The sequence below is a fragment of the Danio rerio genome, chromosome 23 (genome assembly GCF_049306965.1).
Source record: "Danio rerio strain Tuebingen ecotype United States chromosome 23, GRCz12tu, whole genome shotgun sequence".
NCBI classification, from domain to species: Eukaryota; Metazoa; Chordata; class Actinopteri; order Cypriniformes; family Danionidae; genus Danio; species Danio rerio.
This window is the reverse complement of record NC_133198.1, coordinates 39780308-39802500: the sequence shown is the minus strand read 5'-3', so window position 1 is coordinate 39802500 and position 22193 is coordinate 39780308. Positions and strand designations below refer to the sequence as shown.

Genomic DNA, 22193 nt, shown 5'->3' with positions numbered 1-22193 from the left:
ACACATTCAAATGACATAGCTAAAAAATAAAATAAAATAAATAAATAAAATTAACTAATCGAAACATTGAAAAATAGATAATGACAAAATAACAAAAACAATAATACCAATTTTTTAAAATAAAATACATGTTTTCAAACACACACATAATACATAATATTCATAAATGGTTCCCAAAGATAATCAAAGTTCTTCTGCTAGCCTGTGATAATATAAGTTAGTCTCTTCAGTCCATTACAGTTGTATTGTGACGGGACGCTGACAAAGGAGGTGCGAATCCAAATGCAGTTTTATTAACAAAGAATGGTCAGGCAAGCAACGGTCAAAACAGGAGCAATCAGAAGTATACAGAGGATCCGGAGTTGTAGTTAAAATAATAGATGAGCAGTCAGAAGGCAGGCAGCAAACAGGAGTAAACACTAAAACAAAGCAAGGAGTCATGATCACCCGTGATCTAAACTCTATAGATCGCTGGAATACACTCACAATCGATTACGGACTACAAATCCGCCATGTTAGAGACTACATTTTCATACATGCACTCCGCTCACACACACACGTTCCTCATTCTGACTTATTACACACGCACCACCGGAGGATTGTCAAGGATTTACTCGTATGTAAGCAACACACACACTCACTCCAGGGACGAGTCTTGTTTACTTTCAGTGACATTACAACATGGTTTCCTTGTCTTGTTTTTCCTTGCTTTGACCCTCGCCTAGTTGGTCTTTTTTTACCCTGTCTGCCGCATGCCTTCCGACCTCTCGCCTGTTATTCTGACTACGATTCTGGATTGCCTTCACACATTTGTTTGCACCTGTGATGACCATTGCTTGCCTGACTGCCTTAATAAACCTGCATGTGGATCCGAACTCTGTTGTAAGTGTCATACCCCTGGTTACAGGAGACTCGGCCACACAATGGATCCACATGCAAGTTTATTAGCGAGGTCAGTCAAGCAATGGTCAACACAGGGGCAAACAGATGTATAAGAGTAATCCAGAGTCGTAGTCAATAGGCAGGCAGACGGTCACAAGGCAGGCGGCAGACAGGAATACACAGATAAACAAGGCAAGGATCAAAATACGCTAAAACAAGACAATGGAAAAGGCATTGTAGTGTCGCTAAAACAGAAGAGAAGACTCAGCAACAGTGTTTGTGCTCTTTATGTAGTGCATTAATCAGTCCTTGAGCAGCTTCAGCTGTGGGAGTGTAATCAGTCATGATCTAGAACTGGTTGTGTGTTTGTGTTGTATGACTGGGTGTTGTAGTACATAACATGGCGTATTTGTAGTTCATGTGAATGTAAGTGTTTACCAGCGATCTCCGGTAGTAGATCGTTGGTGATCGTGACACAAGGGTCTGGCAAGGCGAGGAAACCGCGTCGTAATGTTGACAATGTAGCTAAACATAACTCAGCACTGAAGTGTGTGTGTGTGTGCTGTTTATAAAGTCCATCTAATCAGTTCATGAGCAGCTCCCAGCCGTGTGTGTGTAATCAACCGAATGAGAAACAGGTGCGTGTGAGCGGTGCATGACTGGATATGTAATTCTTTAAAGTGGCAGATTTGTAGTTCTTCAACGATCTGCACAGGCTGGATCGCTGGTGACCACGACAACAGTTTAATATCTATTTTTCCACAATTCTATTAATGAAGCATCCATGTATTTCCAGTATAATGCAATAGCCCTTCTACCTTGAAGAAAACCAAAATCCAAAGTTTTTGTCTTTCCAGTTGTAAATTCTACATGTCTGACTTACAATCAATTATCTCTTTCCAAAACCTTTGTATTTTATGACATTGCCAGAGGCCGTGATATAGTGTAATTTTATCATCTAAACCTATAAAGCACACATCTGGAATTTTAGCAGACATATGATGAAGTTTAACAGGGGTTATTTACATTCTCATTAACCATTTATATTGAAATAGTTTAAACCTGGTATTCAATGTTTGTGTTTGAGCTTTCAAGCAAGCATAATTCCTGTCGGGTTCTTCTATATCTTCCTGCATATCTGTTTTTTTTATGTTTACAAATTTTTGTGGAGGGCATTGTGGCGTTTTGCTTTCCATCAGGATGCTAGTGTTGACTTGACATACTTGTTTTGTTCATAGTGACTCAAAAGATTGTGGCTGCCAAGAAACAAGCGGCTCTTCTGGCTTCCTGTAAATCTCTGCCCAACTCTCCAAGTCATTCAGGGGCCTCCACTCCGGTTTCAGGGCCCGGACAGGTACATAGGGGCTCATCGGGGGAAATTTTTATCTCCCTGTTGTGAAGTATTTGATTATTTTCAGTAATTGTGAAAGCTGTTGGTCTTCATTAGTCTGTCTTCATCATTCATCATCTCATCTCATTGTTTTCTCCATCCTATCATCTTGTAGGCCAGTAACGGGGCTCAGAGTAGCGACTACCCCTCGTCTCTGCCTTCTACCCCTGTGATTAGTCACAAAGACATACGGGGTGGAGCGAGTGGAGACGGGGTCACACAGCGAAACCCGCCCCGCAGACGAACATCTTTATTTGCGGTTAGTTCTTTGAACTCATCACGAAAAAGAGTCATATTTCTGTGACGCTTTGGTAAACTGATATGAATACAATTAGACTTTTTTGGCATTACATTATGACCACCTCCAGCCTAAAGCAATGAGTGCACCTGGTAACTGAACACAGATGCAGTTTAGAGAGCAGTATATATAGCCATCCCAGGACTTCGGTCTCTGCTATCAGGATGGGAAAAGCTGCTGATTCATTGGAGTTTGCATTTGACAAATTTAAAAAGTGCTTTTCTTACTTAAAGTTTCTGGGCTCTATCCACTTTTGCTATTTTAAGGATGGAAAAAAACACTCTGCGCCCCGGCGCAAAACAGGATTGTGCTTATTCTCTTAATGAGTTCTGGGTGTATTTTGAGAATAAACCAATCAGAGTCTCATCTCCCATTCCCTTTAAGAGTCAGTTGCGTCGCGCCACAGCGCATTTGCTATTTATATAGCTGTTTTTGTAAGTGGAAACACTGAACGCTTCACTAGCGAGAAAACTTAAACAGACCATCTGCAGCGCGAGGATAAAGAATGAGCCTTCTTCATTTGGCTTCTTTACTTCTCTTTACTTTACTTTTACTCTTTACTCCTTTACTTCCGTGGATAAGGAAACGGTGCTGTGCGCACTCCACAGAAGACATCCATTAGCCTACATATTTAATTTAATTTGTTAAGCACAAGGATTCGTTTCAAAATTATTTCTAAATTTAGTTCTAATTTCCAGCAAACAAATAAATAAACAACAATAATGAAGTGTGAGTTATATCCAAACACACGTCCATTCTTATGCATATGGGGATGCATACGTCTCCAAAACCCGACATATGGACAAATGGAAAAAAGCCCCCTGACATGAAGTAGTCATGAGGCAGTGGTTTTTATATTTATGTAGAAAATAATATTTTTGGTAACATTTTAATCCTTTAATGATTTCATATGTAAAGATATTTGTGCAGTACTGTACATCCTGTGTGTATTAGGCGTTTGAACCTGAATAGGTGCATAACTAAGGCGCTCTGTGCTGGACTTTAGATCAGTTTTACTTGTTCAATGGCCCAGTCTGTTTTAGATTCTCCGAATAGCAACACGCCAATAATGTGCCTTAACATAAATATGCCTCATTTATAGACCAGCACACCCATGAGTCTACAAAGTAGCACAAATATATTTGCTGCTTAAACAACGCGGCACAAAATGGGAACATTAGGGTTGTGCTGGTCTAAAAATAGCAACAAATCGCGCCAAACACATCTTGCGCCAATTATTTATGCTAAGCTTAGCATAAATCATTGAATCAGATTAGACAATTAGCATTAAAAAATTCATAATTTTTTATTTACAGCTTGACTTTTTATAGTTACATCGTGCACTAAGACAGACGGAAAATAAAAGTTGCTATTTTTTAGGCTTTTTTTACACTAGGAACAAATCTCTCATTCTGGCATAATATTCAAGGAAATTTGCTGCTGTATCATAGCTGCAGCAAACGCAATGTAATTCGACAGTGCCTGAAAATAGTGCACAGCTGGGTCTGACTTTTGATAGTTTTCCACCACTGTATGTAAACACTCATTATGTTACCAGACATTACAGAAGACCTATCTCTACCTCACTAAATCAGTGCATCAAACTTTAAAGTAGGTCCTACAGGTTATTAAGTGGGCGGTCATAAAGTAATGGCTCATCTGTGTATATATTAATGATCAGGTCAGAGGTAATTTTTTTTTTTTTAACTCAGAGGTTTTTTTTTTTTTTTTTTTTTTTGATCTATCCGAACAAACTTATTCTGTAAGTCTGATGGGGAAACCTGTTCGGGCACAGTCAACATTTTCACAAAAAAAGCAGAAGCATGACAGTCTCTTTAGTATTTCTTTGTTCGTGAACTCTCTGTCATCTCTAACCATCTCATGTCATGACTCACTTCTGTTTTCTTTCTTTATGTGTTTCCACTTTTGTTTTATTCGTACTTTATTTAACATGTCTGCTATTGTAGAATCGGCGTGGCAGTGACTCTGAGAAAAGATCTTCAGATAGCAGAAGTGACACGAGCCGGTCAGTCCCTATCAAACAGGTATGCACTAAACCTCTGTGAAATCAACTGTGAAATGCAGTAGCCTACTATATGTATTTCATTAAACGCAAGAAAACTATAGGAATAAATTGGATGAAGCCACATCGTCCAACAATAATCAGTGGATAGAAATTCTAATTAAAATCAATTGCACATTTTTATGCAAAGGTGGGCACCTGTTTTTATGTATTGATATTGTTATTTATTTTATTATTTGAACTTCTGCTGCTGTCACTGAATGTCTAGTTATTTGTTTGTAAATTGCTTGTACAAGTGTTGGACAATGAAACACTGGCCAATTTAGAGTTTGAGGTTTCATGGCTAAATTTGACCAGCCTGGTGGTCAGCCTTCATTGACTGCATTTTCCACCAGTAAGAGCAGAGAAGGTTTAATAAGCAGAGTAATAGTATAGATAGATCCTGCTGGCGCATCTGTGACCAGAACAGCAAGTCTTTGTGATGCATACTACCAAGAAGAAGAAGAACAAACCACATGAAAGGAATGTCTGGGTGCTAACCCAAATTGTATCTAAAAACCTAAAACCTAAAACCACAACTGCCCAGCAAACCTGAAATCGTGAATCCACTGAAATCTGAAGATAATAGTAAAAAATAAACTTCTAAATGACATTGATTTAAAGTATTCAAATATATCATGTTTGTCTTTTGTTCTGTGTTAGGGCACTTTGTGGAAACGCAGCGAGCGCTCTTTAAATAAGGAGTGGAAGAAGAAGTATGTGACGCTGTCAAACAGCGGCATGCTGACATATCATTCAAATATAAACGTGAGTAACACTTTCTTGTAATTTGTGCTGTTTTCATCACAGCGTCAATGTGTTTTTACTTTGCAGAATTTTACTGTGTGCTGTTTTTTAATGCTGCTGGTCTTCAATGTGTTTTAGTTAAATATAAATGTGTGTTGATGTGTCCATCATTTCAATATATTTATTAATAAAGCTTTTGTTTTGCTAGAAAAAAATATTTATGTAATTATATTCAATATTTACTACACTGTAAATAATGATGTGACAAAAAGACATGACAACACATGCTTTTATTTTTCTTTCACTTAATTTATCAAGGTAATCAGGTTTCAACTCAATTATTTTAGTTATACAAAGTTGACTGATTTAAGTTTGAATGATTTAACATGAAGAGTTTGCATGTTCTCCCTGCGTTCGTGTGGGTTTCCTCCGGGTGCTCCGATTTCCCCCACAGTCCAGAGACATGCGGTACAGGTGAATTGGTTAGGCTAAATTGTCCGTAGTGTATGAGTGTGAATGAGTGTGTGTGGGTGTTTCCCACAGATGGGTTGCGGCTGGAAGGGCATCCGCTGCTTAAAAACGTGCTGGATAAGTTAGCAGTTCATTCCGCTGTGGCAACCCCTGATTAATAATGGGACTAAGCCGAAAAGAAAATGAATGAATGAATGATTTAAGTTGAGATGACTAGAAAAGTTAATGTGATTTAACTAAAAAATGAAGGCAGGAAGAAGTTTTTACAGTGTACTAAGAGAAATATACAATATAATTATCATATCTACTTTTATAAATATTACGGCTAAACAATTTTGCTTATATATTATGATAGAAAATTTATTTCGGCAGATGTTTTGAATAACTTGTGGAGAAAATTTAGTCCACCTGCATAAACTATAATAAACTAGATAAAAAAGATACAAAAGAGATATGCTTTACTCTTTAATAATAATAATCAGACATAGATATTGAATAATCAAATGTTAAATAACACTTGACAGTGCTCCCTATTAAAATAAAATGCAATGAATCTGTGTTGAAGCAATAAATAAATGCTATAATAACGTAACAGTAACAGAAATCATGCAAATTATGAACTTTAACTATACACTGGCTTATACTTGGTGTGAAAAAGTGTTTGCCCCTTACTGAGTTTTTGTTTTGCAGTTTTGTCAAGCTTTAATGTTTTTTAGATCATCAAACCGATTTAAATATCAGTCAAAGATAACACGGGCAAACACACCTCACAGTTTTGAAAGGTTTATATTATTAAGGGAAAACAAAACACAAAACTACACTCACCGGCCACTTTATTAGGTACACCTGTCCAACTGCTCATTACCGCAAATTTCTAATCAGCCGATCACATGGCAGCATTTAGGCATGTAGACATGGTCAAAACGAACTGCTAGGGATGAATGGGGATTTAAGTGACTTTAAACGTGGCATGGTTGTTGATGCCAGACAGGCTGGTCTGAGTATTTCAGAAAATGCTGATCTACTGGGATTTTCACGCACAACCATTTCTAGGGTTTACAGAGAATGATCCTGAACAGAACAGAAAACAGAACACAGAAGCTACAATTTGCACAGGCTTACAGAAATTGGACAAGAGAATGTTGGAAAAACATTGCCTGATCTGATGAATCTCAATTTCTGCTGCAACATTCAGATGGTCGGGTCAGAATTTGGCATCAACAACATGAAAGCATGGATCCATCCTGCCTTGTATCAACGGTTCAGACTGGTGGTGGTGGTGTAATGGTGTGGGGAATATTTCCTTGGCACACATATTTGACTAGATATTTTTCAAGAGACTAGTATTCAGCTTGAAGTGACATTTAAAAGCATAACTAGGTTAATTAGGCAAATTAGGGTAATTAAGCAAGTCACTGTATAACAGTGGTTTGTTCTGTAGACCAGTGGTTCTCAAACCTTTTTCACTAAGTACCACCTGAGACAAAAATGGTCTCTTCAAGTATCACATTAATGACCAGTCTTGAAATACAGTATCGTAGAAGGCCTTATTAAGCAGCTACAGCACTGCACAGTTAAAACAAGGCAGATTAATTACTATTATTAAGAATATGTATTATTGTCAGCCACTTTAAACATTACACATAGTTTGAACATTAACTGTGCTTGGCGAAGCAGTGGCGCAGTAGGTAGTGCTGTCGCCTCACAGCAAGAAGGTCGCTGGTTCGAACCTCGGCTCAGTTGGCATTTCTGTGAGAAGTTTGCATGTTCTCCCTGCGTTCGGGTGGGTTTCCTCCGGGTGCTCCAGTTTCCCACACAGTCCAAAGACATGCTGCAGGTGAATTGGGTAAGCCAAATTGTCCATAGTGTATGAGTGTATGAGGGTGACAGGGCCAGACGACAGGCCGGCCGGAATATGTAAAAAAGTCATTATCATATGGACAAGTCTAAATGGAGGACTCGTTCCAAAGAGCCGACCCCGCAACCATATGGGACTAAGGCCAAAGAAAAAGAAGAAGAACATTAACTGTGCTTGCAGAGAAAAACAAACAAAAACTTCACCGTTTAAATTAGAATGTGCTTTTAAAAGTTTATTAAAACTGCCACTGTTCTTAAAGTAAAAAGAAAAGAGCTGTACTTGTAAAGTATATATATATACACAATTTTTATACATTTTGAAATATAAGTTGCATGTACTCATACATATGTGTTTATCTTTGACATCTAAACATTAACTTGTATTTTAAATATATGATTTGGTATTACTTAAATTAGAAATTAGATCTGCTGCTCGTCATTTACAGTTCATACAGTGCTTGACCAATTCATCTGCAGTATTTTCGTGATTTGGTGCGAACCGTGAAGTTCGGCTTTAACTGCGCACTGGCCACTGTTTTCAATCAGACTCGGCTACAGTTCGTGATCTCTCCGTGCACACGGAGAATAACTTTAATTATATTCGCCATAAGAATCATATCCAAAATAATTAGCTTAAATCTGAGGTAACAAACTAAACCGAAGCCACGTGCGCTGCTTTAAAAAACAAATAACTTTATGCATCGAAAACACGCATTATTTTAACTATGAGCACACATTTAACACATTTGTAATATTTATTTTACCAATGATGCAGCATGGGGAATCTGCTCCGCGAGCAGATACACCCGCGCTTCCTATACAGGGGGGCTGGGAACCATTTTCCTCTGGCTCTGCGCCAAGCAGACTGATTTTTAACATCTGATGACGCGACACACTATGGACACTTTACACACTAGCATAATTATATACTCCAGGGAACCGCCAATGCTGTGTGATCACATCAGTCTCGGTGTTATCGTCCACGTCAAAGGGTTAAAAGTGTGTTCAATTTATTCTTTTATTATTAAGTGATTTTTCCGCATACCACTGAAAGGAAACCCAGTTTTAAACAACTATTGCCCAAGGGGGCTAAATGTTTTTTTTTTTTAATTAAAAACTGCTTTTACTCTAGCCAAAATAAAACAAATAAGACTTTCTCCAGAAGAAAAAATATGATAGGAAGTACTGTGAAAAATTCCTTGCTCTGTTAAACATCATTTGGGAAATATTTGTAAAAAAAGATTCACAGAAGGGCTAATCATTTTGACTTCAAGTGTATTTGTGTGTTGTGCAGGAGTTTCTACAGAATGCTCAAGGGAAGGAAATGGACTTGCTGCGTGTGACGGTGAAGGTCCCGGGGAAGCGACTTCATCGCGCAGCCGCACCTGGAGCTCCGTCTCCGGGTCCAGCTCTCGTCCCTGTGCCTGGTGTCAACGGACTGAGTAAAGACAAGCAGACTCCTGAAGGGGGCGCTGCATGTAAGTCAAATAAAATCATTTTAAGCATTAGTTGTAAATTCTGGAATGCGTTATTCCTGCATTTATTAGGAATAGATTGTTTACAAGATTTAAAATAAGTCTCTGATGTACCAGGAATGTGGATGTGAAATTTCAGCTCAAAATACAACACAATCAATGTTTTATAACTCTTTGAAACTGCTCCTTATTATGCTTATTAAATTATGCCATTTTGGTGACTGTCGCTTTAAATTTAAAGGAGATTGTGCTCTTTTCAGAAGAGGGCGGAGCTACAAACGCTTATGCATCAGCATAGTGGCAAATTCAAAATCAAGACTAAAGTCCTATGCTAATGAGAGAGTGATCGTCACTAATGGGCGGGGCTTTCCCCCTCTGATGACACGTACAAAAGAAGAATGTCAATCAAAGTGTTTCTGTCAATCAAAAGTGTTTGTTTTTATAAGGTCTGATTATAAAAAATGTTATTAGTTCATTTTTATCATTTGAAGCAGGTTATATTCACAGACTGCTGCCACACAACGGTTTAAACCCCTTACAAAAGTGATTTTTGCATAATAGGTCCCCTTTAAGACCCTTTATTACTGCCATTGTTGAATGATATTTGTAATTGTGCTTATTTATTGTTCTTATTGATTACTGCAACATGACTTTTGGCTTATTACTTTGATTTCAAAGGGGGAATGGGGGTTGGTTTGGTAAGACCAGGGGAGGGGGACTGAATCTTTATGTAAAGTAAGAGGAAAACTTTTAAATGTATCTTTCTGCAATTATGTTTGTTTTGTCAATTTCTTTGTTTTTCCAGCAAATCTTCTGACTGTAGAAGAGGCGTCCAGAGCTGGTTTGTCATATCCTAACGATCAGAAGGTGAAGCGCTGCCCGTCTTCTGTGTCTAATAAAGGCTTCAGTGTGGGTATGTTTATAGTCAGTTCACAGCTTCTATTCTTTCCTCTACAGCAGTGTTGGCAGATCCTTTTTTTAATATCAGGAGTTCAGTTTCATATGTTATATTTTAACTATCCACAAACTAATATGTGTAAAACTGATGTCTATATATACAGTTGAAGTCAGAATTATTAGCCCCCCTGAATTATTAGCCCTCTTTGAATTTTTTCACTTTTTTAAATATTTCCCAAATGATGTTTAACAGAGCAAGGAGATTTTCACAGTATGGCTGATAATATTTTTTTCTTCTGGAGAGGAGAAAGTCTTATTTGTTTTATTTTATTTTAATAAAAGCAACTTTAATTTTTTTCAAAACTTTTTTAAGGTAAAAATAACAAGCCCCTTTAAGCTATATTTTTCCAATGGTCTACAGAACAAACCACCGTTATGAAATAACTTGCCTAATTACCCTAACCAGCCTAGTTAACCTATAGTTAAGCCTTTAAATGTCACTTTAAGCTATATATATATATATATATATATATATATATATATATATATATATATATATATATATATATATATATATATATATATATAAATATATATAATTATTATTATTGTTATTATTATTATTGTGTCGTGTAGCTGCATATTTATATGATCGTCATCTTCACTGTATGCATACAGTATTTGTAACAAAACATGACAGCCTCCTTTCATTTTTATTAAAAGTAAGACACATACCCTCTCTTGCTGAATATCAGTTTTGATAATCATAATAAAAGTAGAATGTACAATAAGTTTATACAATTTAGGAAATAAAGGCAAGCAATCAGTCAAATGTGCAGAATCAGTGTATGCGGTTATATTAATTAATATAGTAACTCATCTTTGCGCTCAGTCAAAACACGTTACCTGAGAACAAGTAATAGATTTTAAAGACCAAAGCCGGGGAATATGTCGTTAGATACAGACAACAAGATGAATTAAATGTCAGGTTTGACAAATATAGCGAGATTAGATCTAGCGGTAGATCCTTGATGAACAGTCCGACGTGCACAGCCCTCATTGCTGCAGTACATGTGTGTGTGTGTGGTCACATGATGTGCATTTTCAGTGGTATAATGTGCACGGAGAGCTGTTCTGAAACGCTAGTGTGGACGCGGATTGTTTTCATTCTAAAACGCCATTTTAAAACTAAAACATACTAGTGTAAACGGGGCCTAAAGTACTGTTTTGTTAATTTTGTAATAGTTTAATTAATCTTTCTATATTTAATAAAAAATACAGTAAATGACACAACTGGAGCATGAAACATTATGATAAAAACACTATGATTTTTTTTTTTTTTGTAATAGACTCAAGCATCGAGGGAGCCACAAGTCCTCCTTTAGGAAAAGAGCACATGCCGTCTTCTCCAATGACTGACCGGAAGAAGAAGAAGCGAAACCGAAGTATTAATCTGAAAGGAGATGCAGCGGCCGGTCAGGCTGAAGGTAGCAGACCGTACCATTGATCTACTATCACTGATAATAAAGCCATCTGATGTTTTATTGAGAAGAGTTTGCAGATTTGCTTTCCTCTGCTTTTCTTTATGATTGCAGTGTGGACCTGATTAATTATTGCTTTCTCTAAGGTCCAATCTCTTTTACTTCTTTCTTCTCTTCACTTTTTTTCCTCTTATCCTCTGCTGCCGTGGACTAATTTCTTGCACCGCAAGCCAAGCGCAAAATGTGGAAATTAAAAAGCTTTGGTAGCTTGAGAAACATTAACAAAACAGGTAACTTGAATGTATGAAGCGTGTAAACGGTGTAAAATATATATATATATATATATATATATATATATATATATATATATATATATATATATATATATATATATATATATATATATTTTCTCTGACTAAAATATATTTTAAATATATTGTGTAAATGTAAACGTATTCAATTTCAGCCTTAATAAACCTAAATGTATTTCATGGTCAGGGAAATACATTTACAACCTCGGTTGGAGGTCTAAAGTGACCATTATTTCAAATATAAAATGATTTTTCAAGAAATGGTTTCAAAATAGTTCAGAGTAAATTATGTAGAACAAATCATGGGTTTTGTCAATTATATTGGCAGTCAAGGACAGATTTCCCAATGTGTTTTTTTTTTTTTTTTTGTAAAGTATGTTCCTTGTTTTAAATTATTTAGATGTAAAAGGCTTATAGGCAAATATTTTTTACACTGCTTATTATATTCATTATATATAATTGATACAATTATATATAAATAATTTGAAAAAGAAAACAATTTATATGTTGTGATTATTAGCTGGAGTGCCCATTCAACTCTTGACAGAGCACTCCAGCTTATCAGTATGCTAGTTACATGGACTACAACTGCCATGAGTCTTTGCACCAATCTACACCCACTACAGCTGTAAACAATCTAGACTGACATACACAGCTGGATATCATTTACACTCATCATACTGCCAATCCGCTTGTTAGGTCGTGACATATGAAATACTGTTTCTAGGATCATTGGAATTGAGAACATATTTGTTTATGACCACTTATTAGTCATATCACACATTAAAGCAGGGGTCACCAATCTCGGTCCTGGAAGGCCGGTTTCCCTTCAGGGTTTAGCTCCAACTTGCCTCAACACACCTGCCTGGATGTTTCAAGTATACCTAGTAAGACCTTGATTAGTTTGTTCAGGTGTGTTTGATTAGAGTTGGAGCGAAAATCTGTAGGACACCGGCCCTCCAGGAACAAGTTTGGTGACCCCTGCATTAAAGTGAATTTGATATGAAATCATGGTGTACACAACAATCTCACTTACTGCATCACAAACACCAATATTTGAACAATTTCTAAAAAATTCATCACTTTCTGGCCATCGGATATTAGGCATAGATATTGTGATTGTGATTTTCGAAAGTATTACAAGGCTTTGTAAATGTTTATTATTTTTTGTTGAGTCTCCCCTTACAGTTTGATAGAGCGATTGGACCAGAAAGCCACTTTGAATGACGTCACACTTTACAAACAGATGTAAACGCCATTCTCCTGCATCCCTATTGCTGAGTCTTGTTACTGTTTATGTGCATTTCGAAGCGTTTACACATTTTAGCATGCCTGTGTCCTGATCCCTGGACTATTTACCCTGTTTTCGACCGTTCTCTGTATGTTATGACAGGATGTGCTGACAATCAAGATAGTTCCAAATGCAGCTTTATTATAAAATGGGATGGTCATACAGGCAAGAGTAAACAGGAGCAAAGAGAACAACAGAGAAAATCCAAAGAGTAATCCAGATAACAGGCGATGGTCAGGGCAGGTCGAAAACAGTGTAAACAGTCCAGAGATCAAAACCCAGACAGGTTAACACAAGTAAACGCTTTAAAAAGCACATAAACAGTAACAAGACTCTGCAATAGGTATGCAGGAGAATGGCGTTTATATAGGGAGTATGGTGACTGCAAGGGCGTAGGTTTGCTCTTGACATTGGTGACATTGGTACGGGTGAAAAAAGTTGGAAAAAGTTCCTTTGTCCACCTTTTTTTGCTGCCACCATCCTCACTATTGTGGACACCTCACACACCTAAGAGGCCGATCACACCCAACGCGGTTCATGCGTTGAGAAGTGCCTCTTATGAATGGTTTACTAATGGCCATGAGCGTTTTGCCTGCTGCTTATGTGCCTAGCACGCTTTGCGTTTTTGCCATTGCGCGCAGGGCGCATAAGCAGTTTAAGCATTCTCAGTTTAAAAAAGTCAACTCTGTTATGTCACTAGCATCTTTTTTATTCTCCAATCAAATTAAAGCAGAGGCGGGGTTTCCGTTGAGGTGCCTTATGCTTTCAAGAGACAACAGAGACTTGTGAAGATGGAGGAGAGACTTGTGGTTGCTGTTTTGAGTTATCCGGAGCTGTATGACTTCACAAATCTTGAATATCAGAATATTATTAAATATTAAAATTATATTAATATCAACAGCAACACTCTTGCACAGTACTCAGCTGATTCAGTCGTTGCCTAGCGACATAAAAAGCAAACTGCACATCTTGCAGTGAGGTGCGCCTCGCGTTTTTGGAACGTAAAGGTGTGTTCGATGTGATCGGCTTCTTTATCTTATGTGGAAAATGTCCCTGTGCAGTTTTAGCATTATTTCATCTGAACGCAGCTACAGCCTCTCACATAACAGCACGGGAAGGCACAGCCTATCACATTGTTCATATATGTCAAGGAGAGAACGTGATTTATCCCTTTCTGCATGTCTAGGTTAATACTGACAGCAAGAATCTTGAAGTCAATTAAATTATTGGTCTGGACATTTCAGTAGTTGGTGGACATTGGTGTGGACGTGTCCCCTCCGTCCACACTAAATCTACACCCCTGGGTGAATGTAAATGATATGTAGCTGTGTGTGTCAGTCTAGATTGTTTACAGCTGAAGTGGGTGTTGATCAGCGCAAGACTCATGGCAGTTGTAGTCCATGTAAATAACGGTTAGCACACACAGGGTTCAACGCTAAGGATTTTTCCTACTGGCCCGATTGTGCCAATGGTTCAGATTTTTACTTGCCCTGCCAAAATGTTCACTAGCCCCAACAAAAAATAAGGTTAATAGCTATTTCTTAGCCAGGTTTTAAATAATGAGCAAAATTCGAAGTGTTATGTAAAAAAAATGACAGTTTGTATTTTACTGCAAAACAAAAAATGGCTGACTTGCCAAACTGACGGCAAACTGCAAAACATCACTTCATTTTTTCGTCGTGTTGTACCCACACAAATGTTTGCAACCAAGATGTTAGAAACAGATGTTTTCTTTTAGCCTCATAATTTGATGTTGCCGTCATGTTCCCATCTCTAAAAATATAGTGCTCACAATATCCAATCAGATAAGAGGAACCGAAAAGCAATATGGTGTTTCATAGAGAAGGAGCGTTTAGAGGCTTAAAAGCACAAACGGTTTCTCGATTCTAAGACTTTTTTTTGCACGCTATTGACAAATAGTTGCAGGCAAATTAAACTTTGTTTACAAGGCAGCAATGGCCCAATCGGGCCAGTAACAATCCTGTCTACTGTCCAGAGCGTCTCTCACGCTGGCCCCGGGCCATCGGGCAGTCCTTGTTGTTGAGCCCTGATACAGTGTGTAAAAAATACAAACATATTTGTATTTTTGGATAATTGTTTGTAGAACTTGAAATATATTTTAAATATATATATATATTTCAAAATTATGTTTCAAATAAAAAAGATAAATAAATATAAATAGAACATATTTATAATACAAATATACACATATAGCTTTGATTTTTTGTCCATTACAGTGGCAGTTAAGAACAGATTTCCCAATGTGTTTTCGTAAAGTATATTCCTTGTTTACTTTTTCAAACAATAAATAAATATAATCTTTATAGTTATATTTATAATTAGACAATTACATTTTTAAATGCTTTTAAATAAATATTTAAAATATATTTTTATTGTTTAAATAACATTATTATGTGGAAAAAAGTCTAATATATTTTATTTTTGCATGTTTTTGTATATTTTAAAGTATATTTAAAATATTTATCGAAAAGTGTATATATATTTACTGTATGTTGGTAATGGTTTCGAATGTACTGTTTTTTTTTTTCATCTTTTCTGCAGTCTATGTCCGTGTCTGTCTTTCATCAGATTACAGCAAATGGATCTGAGTGTTTCTGTCTGAGTTTCTGTCTCCCTCCAACACATAATTATTTAGAGGCCATACATTAGTCAGAGGACATGATGGCTGTGTTATTGATCTGTTCCCCTGCTGTAAATAAGTGTCGCTCTCTTGTCCACACAGAGGAGGAAAGCGTGGACTTCATCATCATCTCCAGCACTGGACAGAGCTGGCATTTTGAAGCTCAGAGTCAGGAGGACAGAGACGCCTGGGTTCAGGCCATTGAGAGCCAGATTCTGGCCAGCCTGCAGAGCTGTGAGAGCAGAAATAAGGTGAGGAGGATGGCAAAGCTGTCAATATTTGCATTCACCTATTTTGAGGCACATTTTGGAATAGACTTTTTATCTGATAAGAAAAAATTAGCATAAACTATGACAGAAACACATTTGCTGAATAAATTCAGGGTTCTGAGCCCATTGTGCAGATATTTTTTCACTTAAGTAACTTAATGTTGAGCTTTTTTTTATCATTTTGCTTTTTAATTTCAATTAATAATTCTTGATTTAATCATCTTTAGATATTTGTTTTAAAAATCCAAGACATATAATTATTTTTGCAGTGCAGGAATATCTTTTAAAGATTTACAATACAAACATACCAACTTTAGTGCTGAAACACTCTTGCTTTTTATGTGCAATATGGATCCCAACATGTATTGACTTTTTTATTCAATAGAAATCCTGAATATAATTATGTATGAATATATTTGAAAAAAATTAAAAATAAGAGACAACATGAAAATGAGTTCTTTTAGTTAGTAGATTTATATATAAAAATTAGTGCTGGACAAAGATAAATCGCAATTAGTCCCATCCAAAATAAAAGTTTGTTTTGACATAATATTCATTCATTTTCTTTTCGGCTTAGTCCTTTTATTAATATGCAGCAGATGCCCTTCCAGCCAACAATCAACACTGGGAAACACCCATACACTCTTGCATTCACACACATACACTACGGCCAATTTAGCTTATTCAATTCACCTATAGCGCTTGTCGTTGGACATGAGCGGGAAACCGGAGCACCAAGAGGAAATCGACACCAACAGGGGGAGAACATCAAACTCCACACAGAAATGCCAACTGTCCCAGCCGGGACTCAAACCAGCGACCTTCTTGCTGTATGGCGACAGAGCTAACCACTGAGCCACCTTGCTGCCCCTACTTACATACATTAGATATTTACGTTTTCATATAACTTGTATCATATACATACACATATACAATTTTTCTCAAATATATGCATACATTTATATATACATAATAAATACACACACATATATTGTCAAATAAACCTTTATTTTGGATACAATTTATTATTATTATTATTATTATTATTATTATTAATATATGCACCAAAAATAAAGTGACTTTAATTCTGACACATTATTTTGTGGGAAATTATTAATTTTGCTTCTCAAGTAAACGTATCTTAATTTAGGAATATTTACACAGTTGTACAGGGAAAGACGAGTAAAACTAAAATAGCATAGCCTTTTTTCTCTCACAATGTAATATAAATAAAAGAATTGACCATGAAATGGTCACAATGACATTTTATTTCAAAACCATTCTCAAAAACCAAAATCATTCTGTTGAACACAGAATAAGATATTCTGAAGAATGTTGGAAATGTGGTATAAAATTACTACAAATATCAATGGCTGCTGCTTTTTTCCAACATTTTTTTTTAAATAGCTTCCTTTGTGTTCAACAAAAGCAAGAATAGAGTTTTCCATTTTGGTTGAACTATACTTTTAACAATAATTTAAAAAAACTCCTTGTTTTTGGTAGCACCAAAAACACATTTACTTGTGCGTCTCTTTAAATGCAAATGAGCTTCTTCTTCCCGCCCCATTTCCAGAAGAGGGAGGAGCCTTTACAGCTCTTGCCTCAGTTAACAACAAACAAACAAAACATGCATGCCTGCTTAATCCTACATACAAAACACATATTAGGAAGCAACACACTGGAGATATTACAAATTAATAGACTTCATTTTCATCTCTCAGGCTCGAAGGAACAGCCAAAGTGAAGCTGTTGCCCTGCAGGCCATTCGAAACGCCAAAGGGAACGACCTCTGTGTGGACTGTGCAGCACCAAGTAAGCCTGTCCTATATTATAATGAGAACGAAATCAATAAAAAGCCAATGTCAAATTTTTTGTCATTGATATTGTGGTCTCCTTGCAGATCCAACATGGGCAAGTCTTAATCTGGGCGCTCTAATCTGCATTGAGTGTTCAGGGATACATCGAAATCTGGGCACGCACCTGTCCCGCGTGCGCTCGCTAGACCTGGACGTCTGGCCCAGTGAGCTCACTAAAGTTCTTTCGGCTATAGGAAACCACATGGCCAACCATATTTGGGAGACTTGTACACAGGGGTGTCAGAAATTGACGCCTGAAGCAACAAGGTGAGGTTGTCAATAAAATCAGTGGAAAAAAAACTAAACATTTTTTAAACAAATATTGCAGAAACTTTATGTAAAATAAAATATATATTTTGCAAGGTATGTACAGTTAAGTGTAAGAAAATATGCCTAAAGCAATATTATATTTTATTATTATAATTGTATTATTATTTTTATTATTATTATTATTTAATTGTTTTCCGTTACGTTTTAAAATCTGTTTAATCATTACAGTAAAATAAAAAACATTTTTGTTGAAAAAAAATTGTGGTTGGTTAAAAAAAATTATTAATGTTTTATTATTATTATTTATTGTTTTCTTTTGAGTTTTAAAATCTATTTAATCATTAATATAAAATAAAATAAAATACATTTTGTTAAAAAAAATTTGGTTGGTTTGGTTATTTAAATTGATTAATTATTTATTACGATTATTATTATTGTTTGTTTTCTGTTATGTTTTAAAATCTATTTAATAAAATTAAATAAAATTAAATACATTTTTTGTTGGAAAAATTTAGGTTGGCTAGGTTATTTTTAATTTATTAATGATTTATTATATTATTATTATTAGTAGTATTATTACTATTATTATTATTATTTGTTTGTTTTCTGTTATGTTTTAAAATCTATTTTATCACTAAAATAAAATACATTTTCATTGGAAAAAATTGAGGTTGATTTGGTTATTTTAATTTATTAATGATTTACTATAATTTATTATTTAATTTTTAATTGTTTTTCCTGTGTTAAAATGTATTTAATCATTAAAATAAAATACATTTTTGTTGGAATAATTAATTTTGGTTTGGTTATTTAAATTAATAATGATTTATTATTATTTTATTATTATTATTATTATTGCTATTATTTTTATCATTTAAATGGTTTCTGTTATGTTTTAAAATCTATTTAATCACTAATAATAAAACAAAATACTTTTTTGTTAAGAAAATTGAGGTTGGTTTGGTTATTTAAATTTATTAATGATTTATTATATTTTTAATATTATTGTTATTTAATTGTTTTATGTTATGATTTAAAATCTATTTATTCATTAAAATAAAATAAAATATTTTTTTGTTGGAAAAATTTAAGTTGGTTTGGGTATTTAAATTTATAAATGATTTATTATAATTATTATGATTTATTATTATTATTAATTTTTCTTTATTTATTTGTTTATTTGGCAGGAACAGTGTACATTAATTAGCATTTCTGCAAATGCACCAGAAAATCCTAAATCTGTTTAATCATTAAATAATTAATTCATGTGATGGCAAAACCGGCTTTTCTCTCTCACACGATCTTTTAGAAATAAATATGTTAATATGCAAATCAATTTGCTGCACAAGTTCTGCTTGATACACTTGATAGAAATTGTGATAAAATAATTCAACATTTGTTGATAAATAGAATATTTAAAATATTATAATAAATAACAGAAATCAAAAACAAAATTTGTTAGATTCATTTCATTTAAAATATTTTACTGACCTCATTATATTTAAAGAATTATAAGATTAAATTAAATAAAATAAATAAATAAATAAAAAAGCTAATGTGGTTCGCCACTCAATTAATTATTTGGCCTTTATTTTGTGTTGGTCTCAGAGAGCAGAGGGAGTCGTGGATCCGTGCCAAATACGAACAGCGAGCATTTGTGTCGCCCTTGCCTGCTCAGTGTTCAGAGGACACGATGTCCACTTGGTTGCTTAAAGCAGTCATCAACAGGGATCTTCCCAATCTTCTACTGCTCCTTGCTCACAGCACCAAGGAGCTGATCAACATCCCGCCGGAAGGAGCAGGACAGCAGCATCACAGCGCCTTACACGCGGCCTGCCAGCTGGGAGACGTGGTCATGACACAGCTGTTGGTCTGGGTAATTCACCGTTTACAGCTTCTGTTTACACATACTTTTCTTTTTCAGTCCAATCACAAAAGGAGGATATTAAATACAAGGATCTGAAATGTTTTGAGCTTGTGCACTTTCGACCACTGCCAGAGGAATTTTTAAAAATGTAATATATCAAAGTTTTCACCAATCATGTCATATACAGTTGAAGTGAAGATTATTAGCTCTCCTGTGATTTTATTTTATTTTTTCCAAATATTTCCCAAATGACATTTAACAGAGCAAAGAAATTTTCACAGTATTTTCTTTAATATTTATTCTTCTAGGTAAAGCCTTATTTATTTTATTTTGGCTAGAAAAAAAAGCTTTTAATTTTTTTAAAACCATTAAAAAGTCAAAATTATTAGCCCCCTTTTAAGTTTATTTGTTTAAATGTCTGATTGTCTTCAGAACAAATCATCATTATACAATGACTTGCCTAACTACCCTGACTTGCCAAATTAAGTCTTTAAACGTCTTCATAGAAGATAATCAAAGAGAAAAAGAAAGATAAAAGAAATCAGTTATTAGAAATTAGTTATTAAAACTATTATGTTTAGAAATTATTGTAATTAAAGAAAATAAGCAAGGGGCTAGTAATTTAGGAGGGCTAATGTTTCTGACTTCAAATGTAGCTGATTGGAATGAAAATCAGCTTTAGGGGCCCTTCAGAATGCATTTTTCCATTGTTTTTATGATAATGTGCATGACGGATACGTGTGACTGTTCCACTCGTGTTTTGTATATTACAAAATGTCTGACACCTCAGTGGTCCATTATTAAGATACTTTGTAAAGTTAAGAAAAATTGAAGCAGCACTGGGGAGAAGCAGTGGCGCAGTAGGCAGTTTGCATGTTCTCCCTGCGTTCGCGCGGGTTTATTCCGGGTGCTTCGGTTTCCCCCACAGTCCAAAGATGTGCGGTACAGGTGAATTGGGTAGGCTAAATTGTCCGTAGTGTATGAGTGTGTGTGTGAATGTGTGTGTGGATGTTTCCCAGAGATGGGTTGCGGCTGGAAGGGCATCCGCTGCGTAAAAACTTGCTGGATAAATTGGCGGTTTATTCCGTTGTGGCGACCCTAGGTTAATAAAGGGACTAAGCCGACAAGAAAATGAATCAATGAATGAAGCGCCACTCACCAATGTCAGTTCCAAAGTAGCTGACCAATCAGGACGCAAGACAGCATTCAAATTAACAGTAGCAAGTAGGCATGACAACTGTTTTATTTGATGTTAACATGGCAGAGGAGTTTCTTTAAAAAAAAAAATAGGGATGGGTAATCGACTCCAAAAGAGTCGATTCCTTGACTGTAAATGGACCAAGTAAAGGAGTCGAAACCAGGACAGGAATCGACTCCCAGAATCGAGTCTGTTTTTTCAAATCCGCCTGAATGAAGCAGTTACATTCTACAGTTATAATACTCATTTTCGAGCACGATGACCACCGAAGCCGCCTGCTTTGAATGCCTGCTCACACGTTTTATGCTTTTGCTTTTGAATTTCGCGACCACGAGCATTCTAGGCTATTAAATAGTGCTGCGGGATGAAGTTGAATGAAGATGCTTTCATTTTCAAATTCCTATAAAGCAGGTACACCTTTTACATTTTGGTTTTAACACATTTTGGTTTGGATCTGCCTGTGATGTCAAGGTTACTGTGTTATAAATTAAATATAGCATATGTGTGTGAATTTGGAGCGAATAGGATATTATTGGTGGATCGACGTCTGAAAAAAAAATGAGGGGAGTGTTGGACGTCACTTTAATGCAGCTTGTGGCTGCTCGGTAGCTATGTTTCCATACACCTATTTTTATGCGCATTTTGGATATGCGCAATTGTGCATATAAAAAATTGGTTGATGGAAACATCGAGATGTGCAAACATTTTGAAAATGCACATAAAAATGTATGCGCATAACTGAGAAGGATACATTTTTATACAATAAGAAAAGATGTGCATAAACTACAATAGAAACACTTTTACCAAACAAATTTCAGAATGCATATTACAAAAAGGTCATGTGATCTTGTTATAACAGACCATTTGGTGATAAAAATGTAAAAACAGCAGGCTTAGCACATTGCAAAACATTTGAAACGTTGTATTATA

At 35.5% G+C, this 22193-nt stretch overlaps 1 protein-coding gene and 1 long non-coding RNA gene across 9 annotated transcripts in view; one reads left to right on the top strand and one right to left on the bottom strand.

Moving 5' to 3' along the window:
• agap2 (ArfGAP with GTPase domain, ankyrin repeat and PH domain 2) overlaps positions 1-22193 on the top strand; it is a 49755-nt gene that overhangs the window by 24853 nt on the left and 2709 nt on the right. For 2 of the 8 annotated variants that reach the window (XM_009297049.5, XM_009297046.5), the window contains exons 7-18: positions 2121-2236; positions 2388-2531; positions 4538-4615; positions 5296-5400; positions 9002-9185; positions 9988-10095; positions 11429-11566; positions 11791-11850; positions 15906-16054; positions 17794-17884; positions 17973-18195; positions 19807-20074. In XM_009297049.5, the coding sequence (XP_009295324.1) occupies positions 2121-2236; positions 2388-2531; positions 4538-4615; positions 5296-5400; positions 9002-9185; positions 9988-10095; positions 11429-11566; positions 11791-11850; positions 15906-16054; positions 17794-17884; positions 17973-18195; positions 19807-20074 (1664 nt within the window). The remainder of the gene's footprint in view (positions 1-2120; positions 2237-2387; positions 2532-4537; positions 4616-5295; positions 5401-9001; positions 9186-9987; positions 10096-11428; positions 11567-11790; positions 11851-15905; positions 16055-17793; positions 17885-17972; positions 18196-19806; positions 20075-22193) is intronic. The other 6 variants (XM_073938563.1, NM_001430837.1, XM_009297047.5 and 3 more) reach the window with 3 other exon arrangements.
• Positions 6621-22193, bottom strand: part of LOC141380535 (uncharacterized) — a 36628-nt gene continuing 21055 nt past the window's right edge. The window contains exon 3 of the long non-coding RNA XR_012398675.1: positions 6621-9179. This is a non-coding gene — a long non-coding RNA (uncharacterized lncRNA). The remainder of the gene's footprint in view (positions 9180-22193) is intronic.